We start from the raw sequence: 19,451 nt of genomic DNA on the forward strand, positions 1-19,451 counted from the left end.
CATTTGTCATTAGTGTGTACTGACCTGATTTCATTTCAGTTTTCCTCATTAATGAGTAAGAAAGCAGCAGTATGAAAGGACTCTGTTTCAATTTTTATTGCAAATCTTTTGCACATACAATGTTTCATAACTATTTTAACTGAGTCAATTTGAAGAATTTTACATGAACATAACTTTCATTAGCTGTAGCATGATATATAAAGTCACACAAGCTTCAAATATGCAGCCTCATTTTATCGTCGTCCAACTCTACTCTTCAATGCTTTCAAAGTTTTCTTCATGATTGGTGCAATTTCTCCAATAACAACAAAAAAAGAGACCAGTTAGGATTACAGCTGTGAGTGACTTAAAATGGTATTAGCATAATATCAAGCATATATTAATAGACATCAAGTTAAAACAATTATCTTGGTAATCTTACAAAATTTAATTTACTTTTGATAGGCTTCTTTCCATCTTGAGTCACTATGCTTGAGCTAGAGCTACTACTGTTGCTAGCACAGATTGGATCTGATGACGTGTTATTTCTGTCTCCACTTTCTGGAATCCTTGATCTTCTAAAACAACAGAATAGGAAGAAGTTAAAATTTGATATCAAATTAACATTTGCTCTGGTTCATTTTGGAAAAAAAAAACTCCTCATCATAAACACTTAAAAGTTTATACATTTAAAGATAAGATAATTCAGGTTAGAAGGGATCTCAGGTGGTCCTCAAGTTCATTTCCATTCTTGCACAAGTCTTCCATTTATTAGATTTGATGCATCTTATTTGTCTTTAAAATCAAATGGTCAGAATTTGTGACAGATCAAAATGCTTAGCAATACCATTGTGATTCATAATGCCCTGTGCTTTAGTTTGCTCTTTGTGTCTATTTTCCTCTTTGAACACAGCTGAACTACTAACTAGCCCTCTAACAGATCATGAAGGTAAATTTACAAAAGCTCTTTTTTTTTTTCACTTTTTTTTTTTTTTTTAGATAGGAATGTCTAGCTAAAAGGCACAATAACTAACCCTAAATATTAGGTTGGAATCCTCAATCAATAGCACAAGGACTGAGGCAGACGCAGAGCTGATGCCTACTGCTAAAGACAGTTAAACCAACACAGCATTAACGTGTCAGCACCACATCACCGGTCGGGGCAGTCTCATACACCTCAGAGCCAGTCACTGATGTTCATATCGCTGCATGCTGAACTGCCACCAGCAGCCTGACAGGGATCTGCGCAACTGCCATAGGGGCCTCTATAGCTCCTGCAAGACCAGCTTCTTAATTGAAGATTTCAAACTCCACAACTTGCAAAACCAATAGGTTTTCAGAGGACATGGTCAAAGCAATGAAGTTAAGCTCATCATGCCTAAACAAATGATTGTTTCTCAAGAAAGCAAATTAACGACCCTCTTACAGCTTCATTCACACAACAGTTCTTCCTCACTTATGCCTGAGGAGAAGAAAACTACAACAAAAACACCACCACCACCACCTACACACAACCCACAACATGCAGGGGCTTTGACTACATCATTCAGCTATTACTCCAGAGATAACTGAAGCAGAAAGGACATTGACAGTACTGTACCTGAAGCACCTAAACTGCAAGGTTGGTCTTTAAAGTGCAAGGCTAGTCTGTCACAACACAGATACAACCTGCCACTGGGCAACTGAAAGCAATACCATAACTCAAAGTGCTTTAAGCTATTGCCTTGGTGAGGGACTATCTTTACACTGAAATGGCAACAGCATGGAAAAAAGCTTCCTATTTTCACCAGCTAAAGTTGCAGCTATAAAAAACATTGTATCTGGTGTAAAAGCTGACTTCAAGAAGTTCCGCCATCCAGGCTGTCATTCCTGCCCCATACCACCACCATCCTGAGCAGGAAATCAAGGCTGCTCAACAAAAAGTTCCAAAATTCACAGAAAACACACTTTCTCATGGTTTTGGAGGGTTTTTTCCCCCGCTATAAACCCGAGTCAGTTCAGTTATCTAGTTCATGTGCCTAAGAGCTAGAAATTACTCAGCACAACAACAGGCACTGCAGCATAATGGAAACAACTTAAAGTGACTCTCCTGACGTGTTCAGCTACACTGAGTCACTCTTGCCTCACATTTGCAGCAGCCTAAGTTTTATCCTTCCTGTTCCCAGCTACTTGTCATTATCCACTCACATATTTGTCAACATGTTTAACTGTTCCCTAATTCAGATTAATGAAAAGCATTCCACCTGACACTCCCCTAAAAGGATAATTTTGAGACAGCTAATCAAAGAGCAGTTATGCCAACATGGGAATGACCACAGGAAATGGGGACAAGGGAGGGCACCAGTGGCGATAGCAGAGTGAGTGACCACAGCTTAAGAGCTACCCCATGTTCAGGCAGTATGAACACTCTCCACAGCCTTTACAGTCCAGAGGCTGACACACGGACCCATCAACCCAGGTGGGGCTTCTGAATCAAACTGCTGATTTTTTCTTTCAGACAAGAACAGATATTCAAACACTAAAAACCAGCAGTCTGTCTCCACATAGTTGAAAGGAGGAGGTAGAAGCTGGTGCTACAGCTGGTTTATCGCAGCCATCCTCTTGGCTACAAGAGTTCATTAGGCTGTCAGAAACTGGACAAACATCACATCTCAGCTTTGGTTCTCCTGGCTGTTGAACTACTCTGAACTAAGATGTCACAAAGAAAATTTGGCTTTGTGCTGTACAAAGTAAACAGTTATGGAATCCCAGTTTTCTGTTCCTCCAGTGATCAGTATTGGCTACTGCTATGGACTGACTATTCCAGACACTCCTTTAAGCTGCCAAAGCAGAAACCCACCATCAAGAGTACTAAAAGTTGCTGAGATGCACTCTGGTCAGTTCTATCACCCCAGACAGCTGACCAGGATTTTAGGAGAACAGGAGAACATGTGAGGCTACTAGGCAGGTTTATACACACAAAACATCAACACTGGAATCTCCCCAGGATGAGAAGCGGCATTAGTGTAACCTGGAGAAAAACAACAGCATCCACTCGTTCTTCAGCTGGGAGGGTGAATTCATCACTGGCACTTTGGAGAAATGTGCGATGACAATGCACACATGACAAAGGAGCACACAAGACTTAAAAGGCAACTTAATTGCTAGCCACTAGCTGCTTAAAAAAAAGAAAATAGAGAGCTATTTATAATGTCAAAAATGTTTGCCAGAAAGCAATCATATCAACACACACAGCTGAACTCAAATTAAAAGCCTAGCACAGAACACTCACCTGCACTTCTCTATGGGATGAAGTTGGGAGACAGGTCCTGCTGTGCCGTGGATTTCTTGCTGTCGGCGAATGTTCCTGGGTGGTTTTGCTGCAGTGGTCATGTAAGCCATTTTTACTTGTCTGCCTAATACAGAAGAAAGGAGCAGATGATATGTGACTTTTTTTTGCCCTCTATGTTCAAAGCTCAGCTGATAATATGGTTGTGTGACAATCTCTAGGTTTAAATTAGGGAAGAATAAAAAAATATCAGAAAAGCAGAATCTGGTACCAAAGCAGTAACTGAACAACATACTGCATATAGTATTTCTTCATATTAACTTTATTATTTCTAATTACATTGGCATTTTTGCTTAGAATCCTTAGTCTAACCAGTAAAGTAAGATTTGTCTACTGCATGCTGCAAGTATTATGCATTAATGTATTAATGCATGTATTTATTTCTGAGTAACTTTTACAGCAAAAGTAACAGTTCTTTCTTGATGACTTCTAGAGGTACAGCATTAGTGCTCAGTGCAAACAAATCACTAAACCCTACATACCAAGTGTCAAAAATAGCAGAAGATACTGGGTTTTGCAAGTAGAAAAGCTAACCACAGATTTTACCTTTTGGTTTCTCAGACTGAGCTGAAATAATATTTTTTGTAAGCATCTTCAGTTTTTCTTCTCTCTGATTAAACAGTCTCAAGTACATTTCACGCCAAGACTCATATTCCAGGAGGCTCTCATTTTTAAAATCTCTCTGGCAGTGTTTCTTCCACAAGTGGTCAGACTCTTCTACAAACGTCTAATTTGAACACAAGATATCTTAAAGAGTTAAAAAAACATTTTCAAGAGTACCTGTTAGCTGAGCCTGTAGACAAAGACCAAGACCCTGGTGGAGAAAGGTGCAGAACAAATCCCACCATACATGCTGTCTCAGGAACCAACATGGAACACCTTGCAGAGAATCTGACTTCAGTCTAGAAATCACAAAGCTTCAAACAGCAGAGCTCCATATCCCAGTTAACGAGCCGTGCTTACAGGCTGCTCTTGTGTTTCCAGCACAGGCTCAGCCACACCAGCGCTCAATTTTTGGCATGCACAGAAATGGCCAACTTGCACTATGAGGTTCGACACACTCAGAACCTCGATGTCCAAATGCATCAGAGAGTTGAAGTCCTAAGAGCGGAGGTAAGGAGTCTACCACACACGTGAAATCTCACCCCAGATATTTCCCAACTGGCTCACTTTGCAGCCTTCACAGTTTGTAACTTGAAAACAGTTGGTTCTATTATGACTTGCCCAGCTATTTCAGTGGTAAATACTGTGGTGGTTGTGTTTTTTTGTTTTTCCTTAGTTTTAGAAACAGAAATACTTTTCTACCCACGCTGGCTTTTACTTAGTCATCTGTAATAATTCTCTCAAATGCTTTAAATCCTGACACTTGAGAAATAGAGGCTTGATGACAGCTGAATTCAAAGACATAAGTATGCAGGACAGAAAAAACAGTGTAACCCATGGAGAATCTTTATCAAAAAGGGTGCAAGGAAGGCAGAAACAGATGCCTCGTGTCCTCCGTGGATCCCTGAATTTAACAAGGTAGAATTTACCGGATTACATTCCTCTATTCGAAACAATTGCTCTGGTTTGCAACGTGTTAGTACAGGCTCAAGAATTTCAAAGGGCACACCTCCTACTTCATGTAGTGCTACAAAAAAAGGACAGTACTTTCAGTATCTCATTTATTTCACTCAGTGGGTAACACCACTCAAACAGTTTAAAAATACAAGTTAATTTTAGCAAGCACTAACAGAACATGTTTTGAAGTCAGGCCATGAAAATATTTATAAATCAGCAGTTCCATACTGACTGGCAGTTATATTTGAGGATGAAGAAAGCATCTTGGAATAGCTATTGCCCCATCTTTACTGATGTACATCACTCCCCTCTCTGCCTACGCAACAGAATAAATAAATTAGAATGTGTGATCAAGAAATTATGTAAACAAACATCTTGAAGGAGCAAAAAAAAAAATCAGGCTTTTTTGCTTATAATATATAGGACATTACATTTTAACTAAAGTTGGAGGTTAAAAAAGGGTAAGCTTTCAAAACAAAACTATATTTTAGCATGGCCATAAACCCATTTTTTTTTAAGTGCCTTTCAACCTGCTCCGAGTTAGTGTTTGTAGGGGGAGACAATATTATTTAGTAGGCCAATTGTCAGCACAGAGGAAAAAAAGAAATCTGATATACTTTCAGAAACAGCCTGCTAGAAATACCTTAAAGTACTTACAATCAATATTGTTTTGAAGCACACGGATGCACTGTTCATACAATGTAAGCATCTTTGAAAGACAGACTGTTTTAGAGCCGGAGTAAACTTGCATTTTAGAGTTCAGTCTTCGTCCTGTGAATTGAACCATCTCACTGACTTGTTGGGGTGCTTCTACCACAGGTGCTACGGAAGCTGCAAACAAAACATCAGGTAGCTTTTCCTTTACCTTCTGATATTAACGATGCTTCAAACATTCCACTTTGAGAGAAACAGAGCTGACAGCACACACATATTCATTTTTCTTGAAATACAAAGTTACCGCATTACAGTTTGGGTCCCGTACATGTATTATGTGTTACAGAAGTCCATTCATCATCTAACACCAAGACAGCATGCAAACTGCAAGTAAGCTGCACCAACTCAAAGCCACCTTATACTATTTAGCTCAGGTCTGAGTGAGCTGGATTCTCATCTAGATCACTCTGTCAGTCTCCAGCACACTATCGATCTTCCCAAGTTATTCTAAAGCTGGGAGCTGCAATAGCAGCAATGTTTCAAGACCAGAGTGACATGAAACCTCCAAAAGCTCACAAGAGCTGCTAGGGAAACCACCAGCACTTTGTGTCACCTACCTATAAAGATGGTGGAAAGTTCCTATGACAAAGACAGACCTAGTGCTTCCTCTATTTGTTTTACCCAAGCTTATTTCTACTAAGGCTTTGCATGCTATAAGGTATAGACAGGAGTAAGCATAAATGGAGCCTGATCTATACCTTCTCTACATCTGTGGTAACTTTCCACAGTATTTCTTTCTGCAACACGCCAGAAGACAGAAGCCTTTATAACTCCTTTCAGCTTCAACATGATTTCTACATATGAGAAAGGGAAGGTGAGCAATTTCTTTGCCATGAACAGACGAGCTACTATAGTTTATTATGAAAGTGGATAAAGATATGTCTACGTAGAGCTGTAAAAATCTGCACTGCTGCACATTTACCAGCCTTGCATACTACTTACCTTTAAAGTCTGCAGCATATGGGGGAGATGAGATCGAGACGCCTGTCAGAAATTTAGGCAGTGGAGTATTAAGAAGATCTTGGAGGGATGCCACCTTGGTCTGTGAACAGTCAAGGAAACACTGCTTCAACATTACAAATTTGGCTTTACTGAGGCTTAAAATAAGTTACACAAAAATAAACCTTAAGTAAACCCCAAAGTTAACTACAATAACTTGAATTATTGCTTTTCTGCACTAAAATTTACTCACTGGATTATTTTCCAGCACACTTTCATACTCTACTTATAAAGACTACATCACAAAAGGAACTTAGTGGGACATCTGCAATCAGTGCATAAAAAGAGATTAAAGAACAGCGTAGATGTGTTCAGCTAACAAGTTTTCAGATAAATCACTATTGAGGTTAGAGGCACGCAGTGAATGCAACAAAGCTGCAAGATGACAAAACCACAATTGGATGTTCACAGGCAAACTAAATGCAAACTAAATGCCACCCTGAAAGACAAGAAACAGCTTTCCACCTGGTGCTATCAAGTCTCCTGTGTTGTGCTCAATAAGCCTTTTAGCGTAAAATTTTCACAGATAACCCCTTAAAAAGGCATTTAAAGATGCAGCAGTCTGTTAAGTACAGGTGCCTACAAATGCTCAGACTTGTGTGCAACATCTAAACTGGGTCTCAGGTGTCCTCCAATTGTAAACCAAGCACTTAGAGCCAAATATTTGCATCTCCCTAAACTTCATTTCAGTATCTTTAATAACTTAATACAATTGCTTGAACATCTAAGATTTTTCCTCAAACAGTTTACACTAAACTATCATACACAAGCCTCTGTATTAATATTTCCCAACTGGGGACAGAAGTCTCCACATTCAGATTGCAGATCTCCCACAATCAAAGCCTGGAGCTTTCACATCACAGTAAAGATAAAAGACTTAAGAGACCTCTAACTCCCAGTGCACAAAAGGACTTCATTTACAAGGTCTAATTAATACACGTTTAGACCTACGTTGGCTCAGAGGAGCTACTTAACACTTCTTTCACTTCAAGAGAGTAGAATATTTCACATTACAAACATATATAAGCTATTTTTATATGCAATACTATGGTTTACTTCAATGCATTAAAAGAAGAAAGTTGAGTTCCACTGCATACCTTAGCATTCATTATTAAAGAATGACAGCATCTGACAAAACAATTGTGCTACACAAAAACAGCTGCTACAGTCACAAACCAGGCTGGTCAAGAATGGAAGAATGTCTTTCCAAATGTAAGTACCTTTACTTTGCAGGTAAAGACAGATGAGCTGATAGGGAGAAAAGCCTATTGCTATATTGGAAATCATCTTAAAAATACAAGTCTATTGTAAACTGCTACTATGCAATGAACAATCATTTTTCCCCAATTACTGCAATTATTGGTAACTGCAATGCAGCTGATACATCAGAGCCATGTAATTCATTGCTTAAAATAAACACAGCTGAATTTCACTGAAAATAAAGAGTCCAAAACACTTGTTTTTCTACAGTTTATTTGCTATTTGTCTCAATCATGCAGGGGTTTACCTTTTTATTGGGAGTTTCTGATTGATCACCCTCACTTCTTAAATCTTCCTCTCCCTCTTTTGCAAGAGAAAATTTTGAAGTCTTCTGTGGTAATGAGCTCTTCGTCTGTTCACTGCTGCTCTTTGGCCGTTCATCTGTAGAACAAGCCTTCCTCTTCCTGTTTTTGGTAACCTGGTCATAATTAAGATAATATTCAAATGACATAGTAGGGGGCTCAAATTCCTCATCACTAGATAATTTGGCTTTGCTTTTTATGACAAGTTTTTGGTTTGGTTTCTTCCCATGCTCAGGATTTCCCTGTCTGGAAGCATCCTTACTAGGCCTTTCCTTCAAGGGTTGCGAGTCCTTCTTGGCTACAGAGGAATGCTGCTTTTCTGAAACTTTCTTGCTGCCTATGGATGTTCTGTCTTTGAAGTCACCTTCTTTAGCTTGGGGATTGGTACCCTGAGAAGCATCCTTAGAACCACTCCTGCTACATTCTTCATTATCACCTTCTTTTTGAGACTCAGAATCTCTACTTTGCTTGGTCTTTTCACTACAAGTATGGTGCTTATTCAACTTTTTAGAAATGGGAGTGCTATTGGAACTTCTGGAAGCCAGTACAGTTGCTTTGGACTCATCTGAAGGCTTAATCTCCTTGGAAACAGAAGATTTAGTCCTGTCTCTTTCAGTATTTTGTTTTCTTCCTCTTTGACCACTGCAACATAAAAAAAAAAAAGTCACATCCATGCTTGATCTGATGCTAAACTCTTGAACAGTCAACCTTTATACCTATATTAGTAAAACTCAAAGCACCAAATCACACCATGTGTCACAATTTTACAAGATCCAGAACGGTGCTCTACTGTCTGCTTATTCTTCTGTTATCAGTACAGAATCCCAGAGAAGCAGCTGTTGGATCTAGCACCACTAAATACTGCAACAAGAACTGACAGCAAGACAAGTGGGGAGTAGGGACATAAACAGCAGTAGGAAAACATGCCCGACATGGTACTATTTGCTTATAACATGTTGGACACCTCTTTTTACATAAGTTTCCCTGTATGTTTTATAACACAGACATGGTACTTGAAATAACTAGAAGACAATTTATGACAGTTTACAACAGGTCAGCCTCTATGCTTTGCTTGTCACAAGTTCTGGTATTTCACTTTCCCATTGTTTGAAAAACTTCATATTTAAAATGCACTATGTAGCCAATCCAAACCTTTGGCTTTCTCAGCTCAATCTCAAATTGTCAGAAGTCTCCAAAACATCTAAAGCACAGTCAGCCTCACCACGCCAGTGGTGGCTGTTTCATTCTGAGAAGAAGTCGCACATCTTCTGTGCGACTCCTCCAATACTGGAAGATGCTCTCAGTCCACTAGAACATTAAAGGAAAACCCTCTGTGTAACCAAATCACTGGAGAGCTGCCTCATCCAACCACCACCCCTGGGAAGAAAGAAGAAGTTTCTCACTTCCCTCATGAAGAGCAGAGCAGTGCCCATCATTGGCTTAGCCCTGCTTGTATCAGCTGCCAGTATAAAAAAAAAAGCAGTTGAAGTGAGAGCACTGGTTGGCACCAATACTGGTTGCTCTGATTTGTTTTCTGATATTTTATAAAAGACTCATTTCTTCCATTCAATTTATACATTTGTCTGAATGCATATTTGTCTTTCCAAACATTTTCCTAAACTTTCCAAGCTATATTTTATAAAGTTACACTACAGTATAATTAACTTTTAGAAAAAAGTTAGTTCACACCTACCTTTTATTTTCTGGAGAAATAAGTTTTTTCCATTGTTTTATCAGGGTTTTAGCTACATTTCCAGCAGTGGCATGTTTCCTAAAACTGTTCACTGTTTTGCCTATGCCAGTTTCCTGTTGCAGATAGTACAATAATGATAGGCAGACAAAAATAATGATTAACATCCCAAATAAAACCTTCTCTAAAATTGCTACAAACAGTATTATCCCAGTAGTCAGAGAAGTCTTATGGCAGCTAAAGAAATACTTTATATTGCAAACAGAACTGAAGGTAGATATTTATAACCAAATGTGGGGAACAAAATGCAATCTTAATTCATAAAACTAAGAGAAGTCATTTTTCTCCATTAAATGCATGTATTCCAGGAATTTCACTTGGCTCAAAACTCACAAAACACATACTGATCCAGTGAATTAGATTAATCAATTCAAATTCCATTTAGGCTTATGCAGGTACATTTTAGCATGTCAGAGAGCACATATGATGGACATAGTGTAATCTAAAATGCATCTCAACCAGGAGTAGTATAGGTTAGAGAGGTCAAAGGAGCAGGGTTCATATGGCTCAATTCAGCCTCAGTTTCAGCCACAGCAGGGGAAAACACCACCATCACCACAAAACAAACCAACCAACCCACCCCCCAAAAATCCATATACAACACAACCACACAAATTTGACATTTAAAATCTGTCATTTTCCATTTTCTCCCCAGTACAATTATTTTCATATTAACATTGTGCCTTCAAGTCTTGCTCTAGGGAGTTGTGTGTTGTTTAAGCACAACTATCCTGCAGACTTTGAGTGCATATAGAACCACAGGTAATTTTTTTCAATCCTGTATTATCAGTAAGTAGCTCTGATTTGTGAGCAAGTTCTATGAAGATGTAGACAAGACCTGGAACTCACTAGGTTGGCAGCAACCTCTTAATGCTCTTGCTGACTACTGAAATTATATTCCTGTGAAGTCTGCACAAAAGCTACACATGTGCTACTCCCACACAATCAGCTCACACCTTAGAAAGGACTTCCTTTAATTCACTTTAAGGATATTTAGCTTCTATATAATTTAAGCAATACTGGTTTGGAGGGTCAGTGTATTACAAATAGATGCAAGAAATTCAGTGGGATTATTTCCTATAGCTATTGATGTTCTTCAAATGTGTTAAAAATACGTGGAGCCCTCATGTAAAACCCACATTTGCCTCTTCCCAAAACACAGACACATTGCTCATAGTAACGAGAAGCTTCACAGATCAGTGTGAGAATTTCCAACACGAAATTTGATAGGATGCAGCTTGGATAAAGATACAAGTCAAGAGTATCCTTACTTGGGATGTCTGCTCTTTAAATGCAGAAAACTAACATTGAGCTACTAATAAAAGACAGATGATTTAGACAACTGACCTAAAGAAGGGTTCACAGATATGTGTTTTGTCTTAAACACTGACTTGAAAGCAGTTTTACAGTGAGAAGAAATCAACCCTGTGCAGCAAAGTCTTTTCTATATGCTCAGACCCCGGCTCAGCACTATCACTGTTGGCCTTGAGCAAGTTGAATGCCCAGCTTCCAGCAGGCTTTTGGAAAAGGCCCCATGGTTCCCTGTACAGAGCTCTAAACAAATCATGATTAAGAGTCAAAGTTACAAAACACAACATGTTCACTGTTTCTGGGATTGCAGACCCCTGATCTTTACACACTAATTCACTATGGAAGAGTTTAATGTAGTATTTTTTACTTACCACTAGAATATCCAGCGATATATCCAAATCCTGCAGTACCTTAAGTGTTTCTACAATCTGGAAGGAAACATTAAATTTTTTTTTTTTAAACAAACATTCATAAGTTCTATTCTGTTTTTCTCATTCACATGTTTAAACAAAATACTTACTAGTGTTAAGAGCAATATCCAGTAACTCCAGGAAAATGTAAGCACTCCTTTACTACGCATCAGGGCTGTGCTTGAAATCCATACTGGGAACCAGTTTTGCCAACCCCCTAATTTCAGTTTGACCAGAAAATCCAGTAGGCATGAATTTACCACTACAGAGATTACATTAAAGGTCAGTAATACAGTAGTACAGGCTACATATATGTCCTGACACTCCTCGTGCAGCAGTGACCCTCATTTGTCACAGAACCAATAGAAAAGCTGAATTATGCAGAACTACCAGGCAAAAATCAGCAAGTCTCCCAGCAGCCCTCCCAGTTGGCAGCATCACTATCTCATCAGCCTGAGCCAAGAATGGACAACAGAGGTGGTGGGAACACAGGTGTTTGGTTTTTTTTCTTAAAAAATTAAGTTTAGAAAACCTATCTGCAATTTGTACATTAACAAAATAAGCTCAAGCTAGAACAGCTGTTTTGTTTCACACTGACAAAGTATAGAACCGCTACAAAACTCAACAACACAAAAGTCTCATTTATAACCTGAGTATACATTTCTTTGGCAATAAAATACAATTTATTTGGCAATGGGTATACAGTACCCCAGAGTCTTGAAGCTGACTCCACACAAGCAATTCACCTTATCTTTCACAAACTGCCATGAAGCTGTGTTATACAGATGACATAACGTGCAACTGAAGCAACAGCATTTCAGAGTTTTTACAAAGCCTGGAATACTAGTCAAGCTTTTCAGATCATTGCCACTTCTAAATGCAACGACAGGAACCTGTAGGAATGCAAAACACACTACCTAGAAACTTTTTAACTATAACAACAGCTATGCTAACTTAAATAAGTGACAATGCTTCAGTTATCATATTAGATATTGCTTCTGAAATGGTGTCACAGAAGGTGGAAGAGACACTAAAGTAAGTGAGCAGCAACTTGAAGAAACAATTTACACATTGCACTGGTGGGATATTTTTCTCTACTGTTTGAAGTTTCACTGTTCCTATAACACATTAGTAGTGGAATCCCAGACTTGACACTGAATTTCACTGTGTACAGTGGGCTCTAACTACATGCCTGGCATGCGGTTCTTCCTATAAATCATCCACCCTGCAGCGGTGATTCTGAGACCTAGAGAAGTATAGGAGAAACGCTTCACAGCCTGGGAAAACATGAGAAAAGCTGTAACAGCAAGACATACACCTAGGGCAAGAGGTAGCAAATCAACTCTCAGCCAAAAATTTCAGCTAACTACAAGATGGCAGGATACCTGCAAAAAAGGCTTCCTGACCAAAATTTCAGAACCAACATGAAAGCCATGAGAAGTTCTGCTTATCTCCTGTTTAATAGTAAGACACTCACTGAGCCAGCAAACTAACAGTATAGGCAATGAGGCTAAAAATAAATTTTGCATCTCAAGAGAACTACTCTTCCTTCTGAGAACAATACAAGCTTAACATTCAACTTTTTCCAGATGCTTCACTTGTACAGCCTACACATTTCATGAGCTTAAGACTTTTTAAAAATAATCCTATCAGGGAAAGAATGCATTGCAAACATACTTATGTAGAAAAACCAAATAATTGCTTCCAACATTAATCAGTTATCAGTGTCAGGTTAATTTTTTAATTTAATCTAAAAAAAAATATATCTCCACTCATTTAACTTATTTTGCAATGAAAAATGAAGTAGCCCACTGCTGATAAGTTCTGTTGTGCTATATAGGATGACTAGATACCAAAGCAGTGCAAGCCACTGGGAATAAAACCCATAGGCCAGAGACAAACCTACATGTGGAATGCTAAAAGATGTTTTAAACAAGCTACAAGAGTGTTTCCTCTTGATGGTTTTGCACTAAAGCATAAAGCCAAGTTCATTTCAGAAGAACATATTCAGGAAGCAGGCAATTACTACTCATACAACTTCAAACCAACAGGCTAAATCACAAAAGTACCTAGACCATAAGCATGTCCAAAAGCAGTCAACACATTTTAATAAAAGACAAAACTTTCAAAGTTTTCTACACCAAACACCACATTGTCCATTTCAATTCCTTGAAATGTGCAGGGTGTTTCAAAAAGATGGACCCAATTCAAAATCACTATATCTCATGAATGAAACTCCTACAGTCCATACAGCAGGAGGAGGGAACTTAGAGCATTTATAAAAATGCTAATAAAACTTGATAACTCATTAAACCATTTGTAAATTTTTGTGTACTTTTAACATGCTGGGTCCATCTTCTTGAAACACCCTGTATATCACATTTAGCAAATTCAGACAAACAAGACAGTTTCATTAAAAATAAAATAGAAAGCATTGATCAACCACTCTGACAAGCCTGTTAGGAGGAGTGATCCTGATCTCTGGGAAGCAGGGAACAGCTCAGGCTGCAGTGAGATGGGCAGCTCTGTATACACGGGACTACCAAAGCAGAGAGCGCTCCAGCTGCCTTGTGCTGGAACCTGACAGTGTAAGTGGCAGCCTCCAGGCTGCTGGTAGGAATCATCCATCTCCGAGCCCTTGGCATTTAGAACTAAACCTACTTATAGGCACAATCAAGAAACAAGCAAATTTTATTTGTAGCAAATGTCAGTAACAGCAGAGAAACTTTGTATTTATTCTATTTGTTAGAGAGTTCTGATTTCTCTATCTAAGACTGAGAAGGGCTGTTTGCTTCTTAAAGTGCAAATACCAAGCTCCCCTATGTATCAGACTTTGGTGAAGGCCCCAGAAAGGTAAACTGTGAGGAGTAAGACAGAGTAAAGCTTGTCACTGAAACTAAAGTTTGTTAGAAACACTAACTTTGGTGTCATTATATTTATATGGTGCACCCTTACAACTATTACATAAAATAAGGCAAAAAAAGTCATTTATCTGAGCAAGCCTTCTAAAACACAATGAAGATTGACTGAGTTGCCTTGCTCTAACCACATCGTGTACAATAGCATTTGTAGCCCATCTGGCACTTCTTATCTTGCTGGACTGTACCCTGTAATTTCCCACCCCCGCCAAGTCCTTCCATATACACATAATACATATGTAACCCTCCACCGGTTTTCCGAGTATTTAACCTCACATATCACTATCAGCTATACCCTCATGGAAAAACTCTGACTTTAAAAGAGAAGGCAAACTTTATAAAAAAACTTTGAGGAACATAGAAGCTACCTCTATATAGAGTCTCTGAGCTATTCTATGTAATTCCTAAATACTGATTTCTAAAGAATGATCCAAAGCCCTTAGGATTGTTGTTTTTCCAATAAATGACCTTCCAAGCAAGCCCAAGATACATGTCTTTATGCAATGTAAACAGAAAGAGTCAGAGCCTTATAGACAAAGAGAGCTGGCACACACATACCAGTGTGAGAGGAAAGCAAAGGTGACAACAGGAGCTAGAGCAAGCTAAGATGAAGGGGAGGAGAGAAAGCAGGTATGCAAAGCTGAGAGCAATGGTAATGAGCAATGGGTAAGAGCCATGTGAGCAAACAAAATTTTCCAGAGTAAAACTGAAAGCAAAGTGACAATAACAACAGATCCCAGCTGTGCTAAGTTTGGTCTCTTCCCACTGGACCAGTTTTGCTCCACTATCCTTTAAACAAGTGTTGTACCATCTCCTCACTGTTTCTAGCTGAGCCTGGACCCTCAGGAAGGATGGGACCCATTAACAGGTCCCCAGGTCACCTGTGGTCAAGGGACTGACTCAACATTTCACCACAATCACTCTTCACTGCTTTCTCTCCTTCCCTGCTCAATCACTAGCTGCATCTCTCAAAGTGATCCCCCACAATTCTTTAGCTCATTCTCTTCTATAATGCGGCCCATGAAATTTCACCAAGTCCATAACTTTTGGCTGAGCTAGACATCTCATCTGAAAGATCAAGACTTTCAAGACAACATGTCAGAAAAACCCAACATATCCCCAAGTAAGTCATTCCTATGCCCTCAGTTTAAAAAAAAAAAAAACAAAAACACACAACCCACACACAACTATTTGCCTAAAAAAATTGTCTAACTTTGTTTTCAGCTACTAAATCGAGTGATCTCTTAATTAAAGAGTCTGCTTTCAAACATCTTGTACAACAGAGAAATGTAAACACTAATCACACACTTTACCTTGTTTTTTCAGTTTCAGTAAGTTATGCCAGCCAGACCTATAGCCATTCTCTGGCTGTCTTACTGTCTTTCCAGCTTGACAGTGTTGTTTTTAAAAACAGTCCCTAGAACAGGACATAATATTCCCATAATTGTCCCTCTAATGCTATATAGCAGTAATAACATAACCCCGCTAAGCTACCCAAAGAGAGAATTTATTCCATGAGCCACTGCATTGTACTGCAATTTCATGCTCAACTGGTAATACATCAGAGCTCCAAATCATTTTCTGAGTCAATGCTTTCCAAAATACGGTCTCCTATCCTGACTGACCTATATTCATAGCTCCTAGCTGTGACTTTCCACTGAGCCATGCTAAAATGTGTGTTGCTCAAATGACTGTAGCCAGCACATGATCAAAGCTGGATTCTAGAAGAGTCTCTCTTCATCTACACAAATTACTTCAGTAGTTGTAGCACTTCCCTAGAATGCTTGCTGTCTCGTAAACTAAGAAAGATTTGAGCAGCATCATGTCAAGAATAGATACATAATCACCACCCCCACTCCCTTCCAGAAAACAAAACAAAAAAAAAAAACCACACACCACAAACCCACAACCAAAACCACAGATCAACATTTTTTCCTGATAAGGTCTGGCACTGATTTTAGGTGAGTGCAACTGAAATCCATTTTATGTATTGCATTGGGCCCATAACATTGCTACTGTAATCAGCATCATAGAGAAGTCAAATGTGGAAGACATTTGCATGTATTTATGACAGTTAGTGTCAGCTGAATACAATTCGAGATAAATTGGGCAGTACATATCTAGATAAAGCCTCATTGAGTGGCATGGATCATAGCACCATCCTTTAATTCTACATCAGTTACATCTTATATGCAACATCATGCAGCTGCTCAATACATTCCTTCATGATCAATGTCAAAGAAGCCTATTTCATTTACCTATATGAACAATAGGACAGTACTTTTTTCCCCCCATCTTGCTGAACTTCCCTAGCACCTGGAGCATAATTCAAAACCTAAATCATTAGTTCTGTTCATTCTTTGGTCAATTCTTTGAAAACCTAGTGAGATTGCTGTCAAACCTCACACATTAAGAAGCTTTTGACATGAATGATCAATGTTCTGCATCTTCTGCGGTTACTATCAAATCAAAAAGTATTTAGCAACTATTAAAGAGTGCTAAGACAAATACTACTCTGATGTATGGAACAGAAATATTTGACAACACCAACACTTACCTACATACACATCTGTAATATTGACTTATTATTTCCACACATACCTAAAACTTTCCTCTTTGTTTTTAAACATAACCACATATTTTCTATTACTAGATTTACCTTTTATTAGCAGTGCATTTCATGACCACCAATTTCTTGCTATCAGTTTCTCGCTTCCCCTACCACTCCTTAGACCCTGTTATCCATAGATACATCTGTTTCACTAGGCACAGTTTTACCAGAGCCAGCAGAAGTGCTGCAGCACCACCATTAGTCCCATTTTATGCAGCACCTGCTTTGCAGTCATGCTACATGAAAACTGTGCATCTCAGTTGCACCATTTGGCACAAAGCCAAATCTGCCAGGGCTATTCACATTTTTCACTTGAACTGAACATGCTTTGAAACTTATTCTTTTGGGATCACTTAAAAATTAATTACCTCTAGAATTGTTTCTTTCTTTCCCCTTTCAATCTCTTGTTCAGAACAGCATATCAACACCAACCATCCTCGTTCTTTGAGGGGCAGCCCAGGCTCTGAAGGAAGCAGAAGCAAAGCAATATAAGCCGAATTGGTCTCAGCATTTTACAAAGCAATGAATCACATCTGACTGAAGAAGGTGTATTGAAAACGGTGAGATTTTTTTTTTGAGGGTTGAATTCAGTTTGAAAGTACAGAATGCATTTGATTGAGAGAGTCCAGCACAGAGCCACAAAGCTGTTTAAGGGAGTGGAACATCTCCCTTATGAGGAACAGCTGAGGGAGCTGGGTCTCTTTAGCTTGGAGGAGACTGAGGGGTGCCCTCACTTATGTTTATAAATAGGTAAAGGGTGAGTGTCACAAGGATGGAGCCAGGCTCTTCAGAGCCCGGGCTGCCTCTCAAAGCACAAGGATGTCTTTTGCACCCTGGAGTCCGTGCTTATCTGCCCATCTGTCTCAGTACCTCGAGTGTTGAGCACAGCTTCTGTAGGCTGCTCTGATCCATCTCCCCACTGATGTTTTCCTGCTTCCAGTAATCCTTATCTAGTCCTTGCAGCTAACAGAGCAGACCCGCTATCCTACAGAGATTGTTTAATTTCTTTCAGAGATAAGAGCAGCTTTATTCTTCTTGCACCAGGAATAACAAATGCAACAGCTCCCACTGCTCTTGCTGTGCACCATTAAAACAAAGCTGAAACACCTATTTCACTGAGAAAAAAGCTCTGTTTACAAACACAGAAATTAGCTCCCCATCTGCTATGTTTTGACCTCCTGGCCAGGCTGACAAGACCTCACACAATCAGCGTTACCTGTTAGATGTAACGACATGACACACAGCTCTGGCTGCCCTTGTCCTCCTCACCTGACTGCACACAGGGCCTCTCGGACACCCTAACAAAGCTTTAGCCCGGGAAATAACCACGCGTGGCCAAACCGCTCCCCAGCCCTCCTTCAGCCCCTCCCGGCCATGGCGATGGAGGGAAACACAATGGAGACCCGGGGCCGGAGGCTCTCACACAGGCTCTCCCTCGGCGGCCCAGCCGGCTCAGACACCCGTTCCCGCTGGGCAGGGCCCGGCACCCGCCGCCACAGGGGGACAGCGGGGCCCGGTGGGGACAGCGGCTCGGCTGCTGCCGCCACGGCACGGCCACACGCAGCGCCACTCGCACCGCTACTGCGTTACATCATACACGTAAACATAGAGTATACGTTAAGAAAGCGAAGTGGCCTCCTACCGGCCCCAGGTGGAACCCGCACCCCCCCCTCCGCGAAACAAGCGCGGCCGCGGGGCGGGTACCTGCGCGGCGTCCTGCGCGCAGCTCAGCCGCTCCTTCAGCTCCAGCACCCTCCGCGCAGCGCTCCGCCCCTCAGCCATGGCACCGACCGACCGCCCGGCCCCCGCGCTCCCCTTTTATAGGAGCGCCCGCCGCGCCATAGGCGGTGCAGCAGCCCGGCCTCGGGGCTGCGGGCCTCAGGGCCATCCGAGCAGATACGCACTGCTCACCCGAACTCAGCTGAGCTGAGCGGTGTCCCGGGCCGCCCTCTGACTTTTTCCCGGGGACTTCACGGATGGGGCTCCATCACAGAATCACAGAATGTCAGGGATTGGAAGGGACCTCGAAAGATCATCTAGTCCAATCCCCCTGCTGGAGCAGGAACAACCAGATGAGGTTACACAGGAAGGCATCCAGGCGGGTTTTGAATGTCTCCAGAGTAGAAGACTCCACAGTCCCCCTGGGCAGCCTGTTCCAGTGTTCTGCCACCCTCACTGAGAAGAAGTTTCTTCTCAAATTTAAATGGAACCTCCTGTGTTCCAATTTGAACCTATTACCCCTTGTGCTATCATTGGTTGTCACTGAGAAGAGCCTGGCTCCATCCTCGTGACACTCACCCTTTATATAT

At 40.4% G+C, this 19,451-nt stretch overlaps 1 protein-coding gene across 1 annotated transcript; it reads right to left on the reverse strand.

Moving 5' to 3' along the window:
* Window positions 1-88: 88 nt before the first annotated feature.
* LOC309438214 (elongin-A-like) lies at window positions 89-18,924 on the reverse strand (the record flags this gene model as incomplete). The annotated part of the gene is made up of 11 exons (XM_082049277.1): window positions 89-295; window positions 436-557; window positions 3,251-3,374; window positions 3,854-4,034; window positions 4,840-4,937; window positions 5,525-5,698; window positions 6,524-6,623; window positions 8,088-8,784; window positions 9,836-9,948; window positions 11,575-11,631; window positions 18,847-18,924. The coding sequence occupies 11 exons, from the start codon at window positions 18,922-18,924 to the stop codon at window positions 234-236; spliced, it is 1,806 nt and encodes a 601-aa protein (XP_081905403.1). The 3' UTR covers window positions 89-233.
* Between the last annotated feature and the right edge of the window lie 527 nt (window positions 18,925-19,451).

This window comes from Streptopelia decaocto (genome assembly GCF_964273445.1).
Source record: "Streptopelia decaocto genome assembly, chromosome: 3".
In the NCBI taxonomy this organism is placed as follows: domain Eukaryota; kingdom Metazoa; phylum Chordata; class Aves; order Columbiformes; family Columbidae; genus Streptopelia; species Streptopelia decaocto.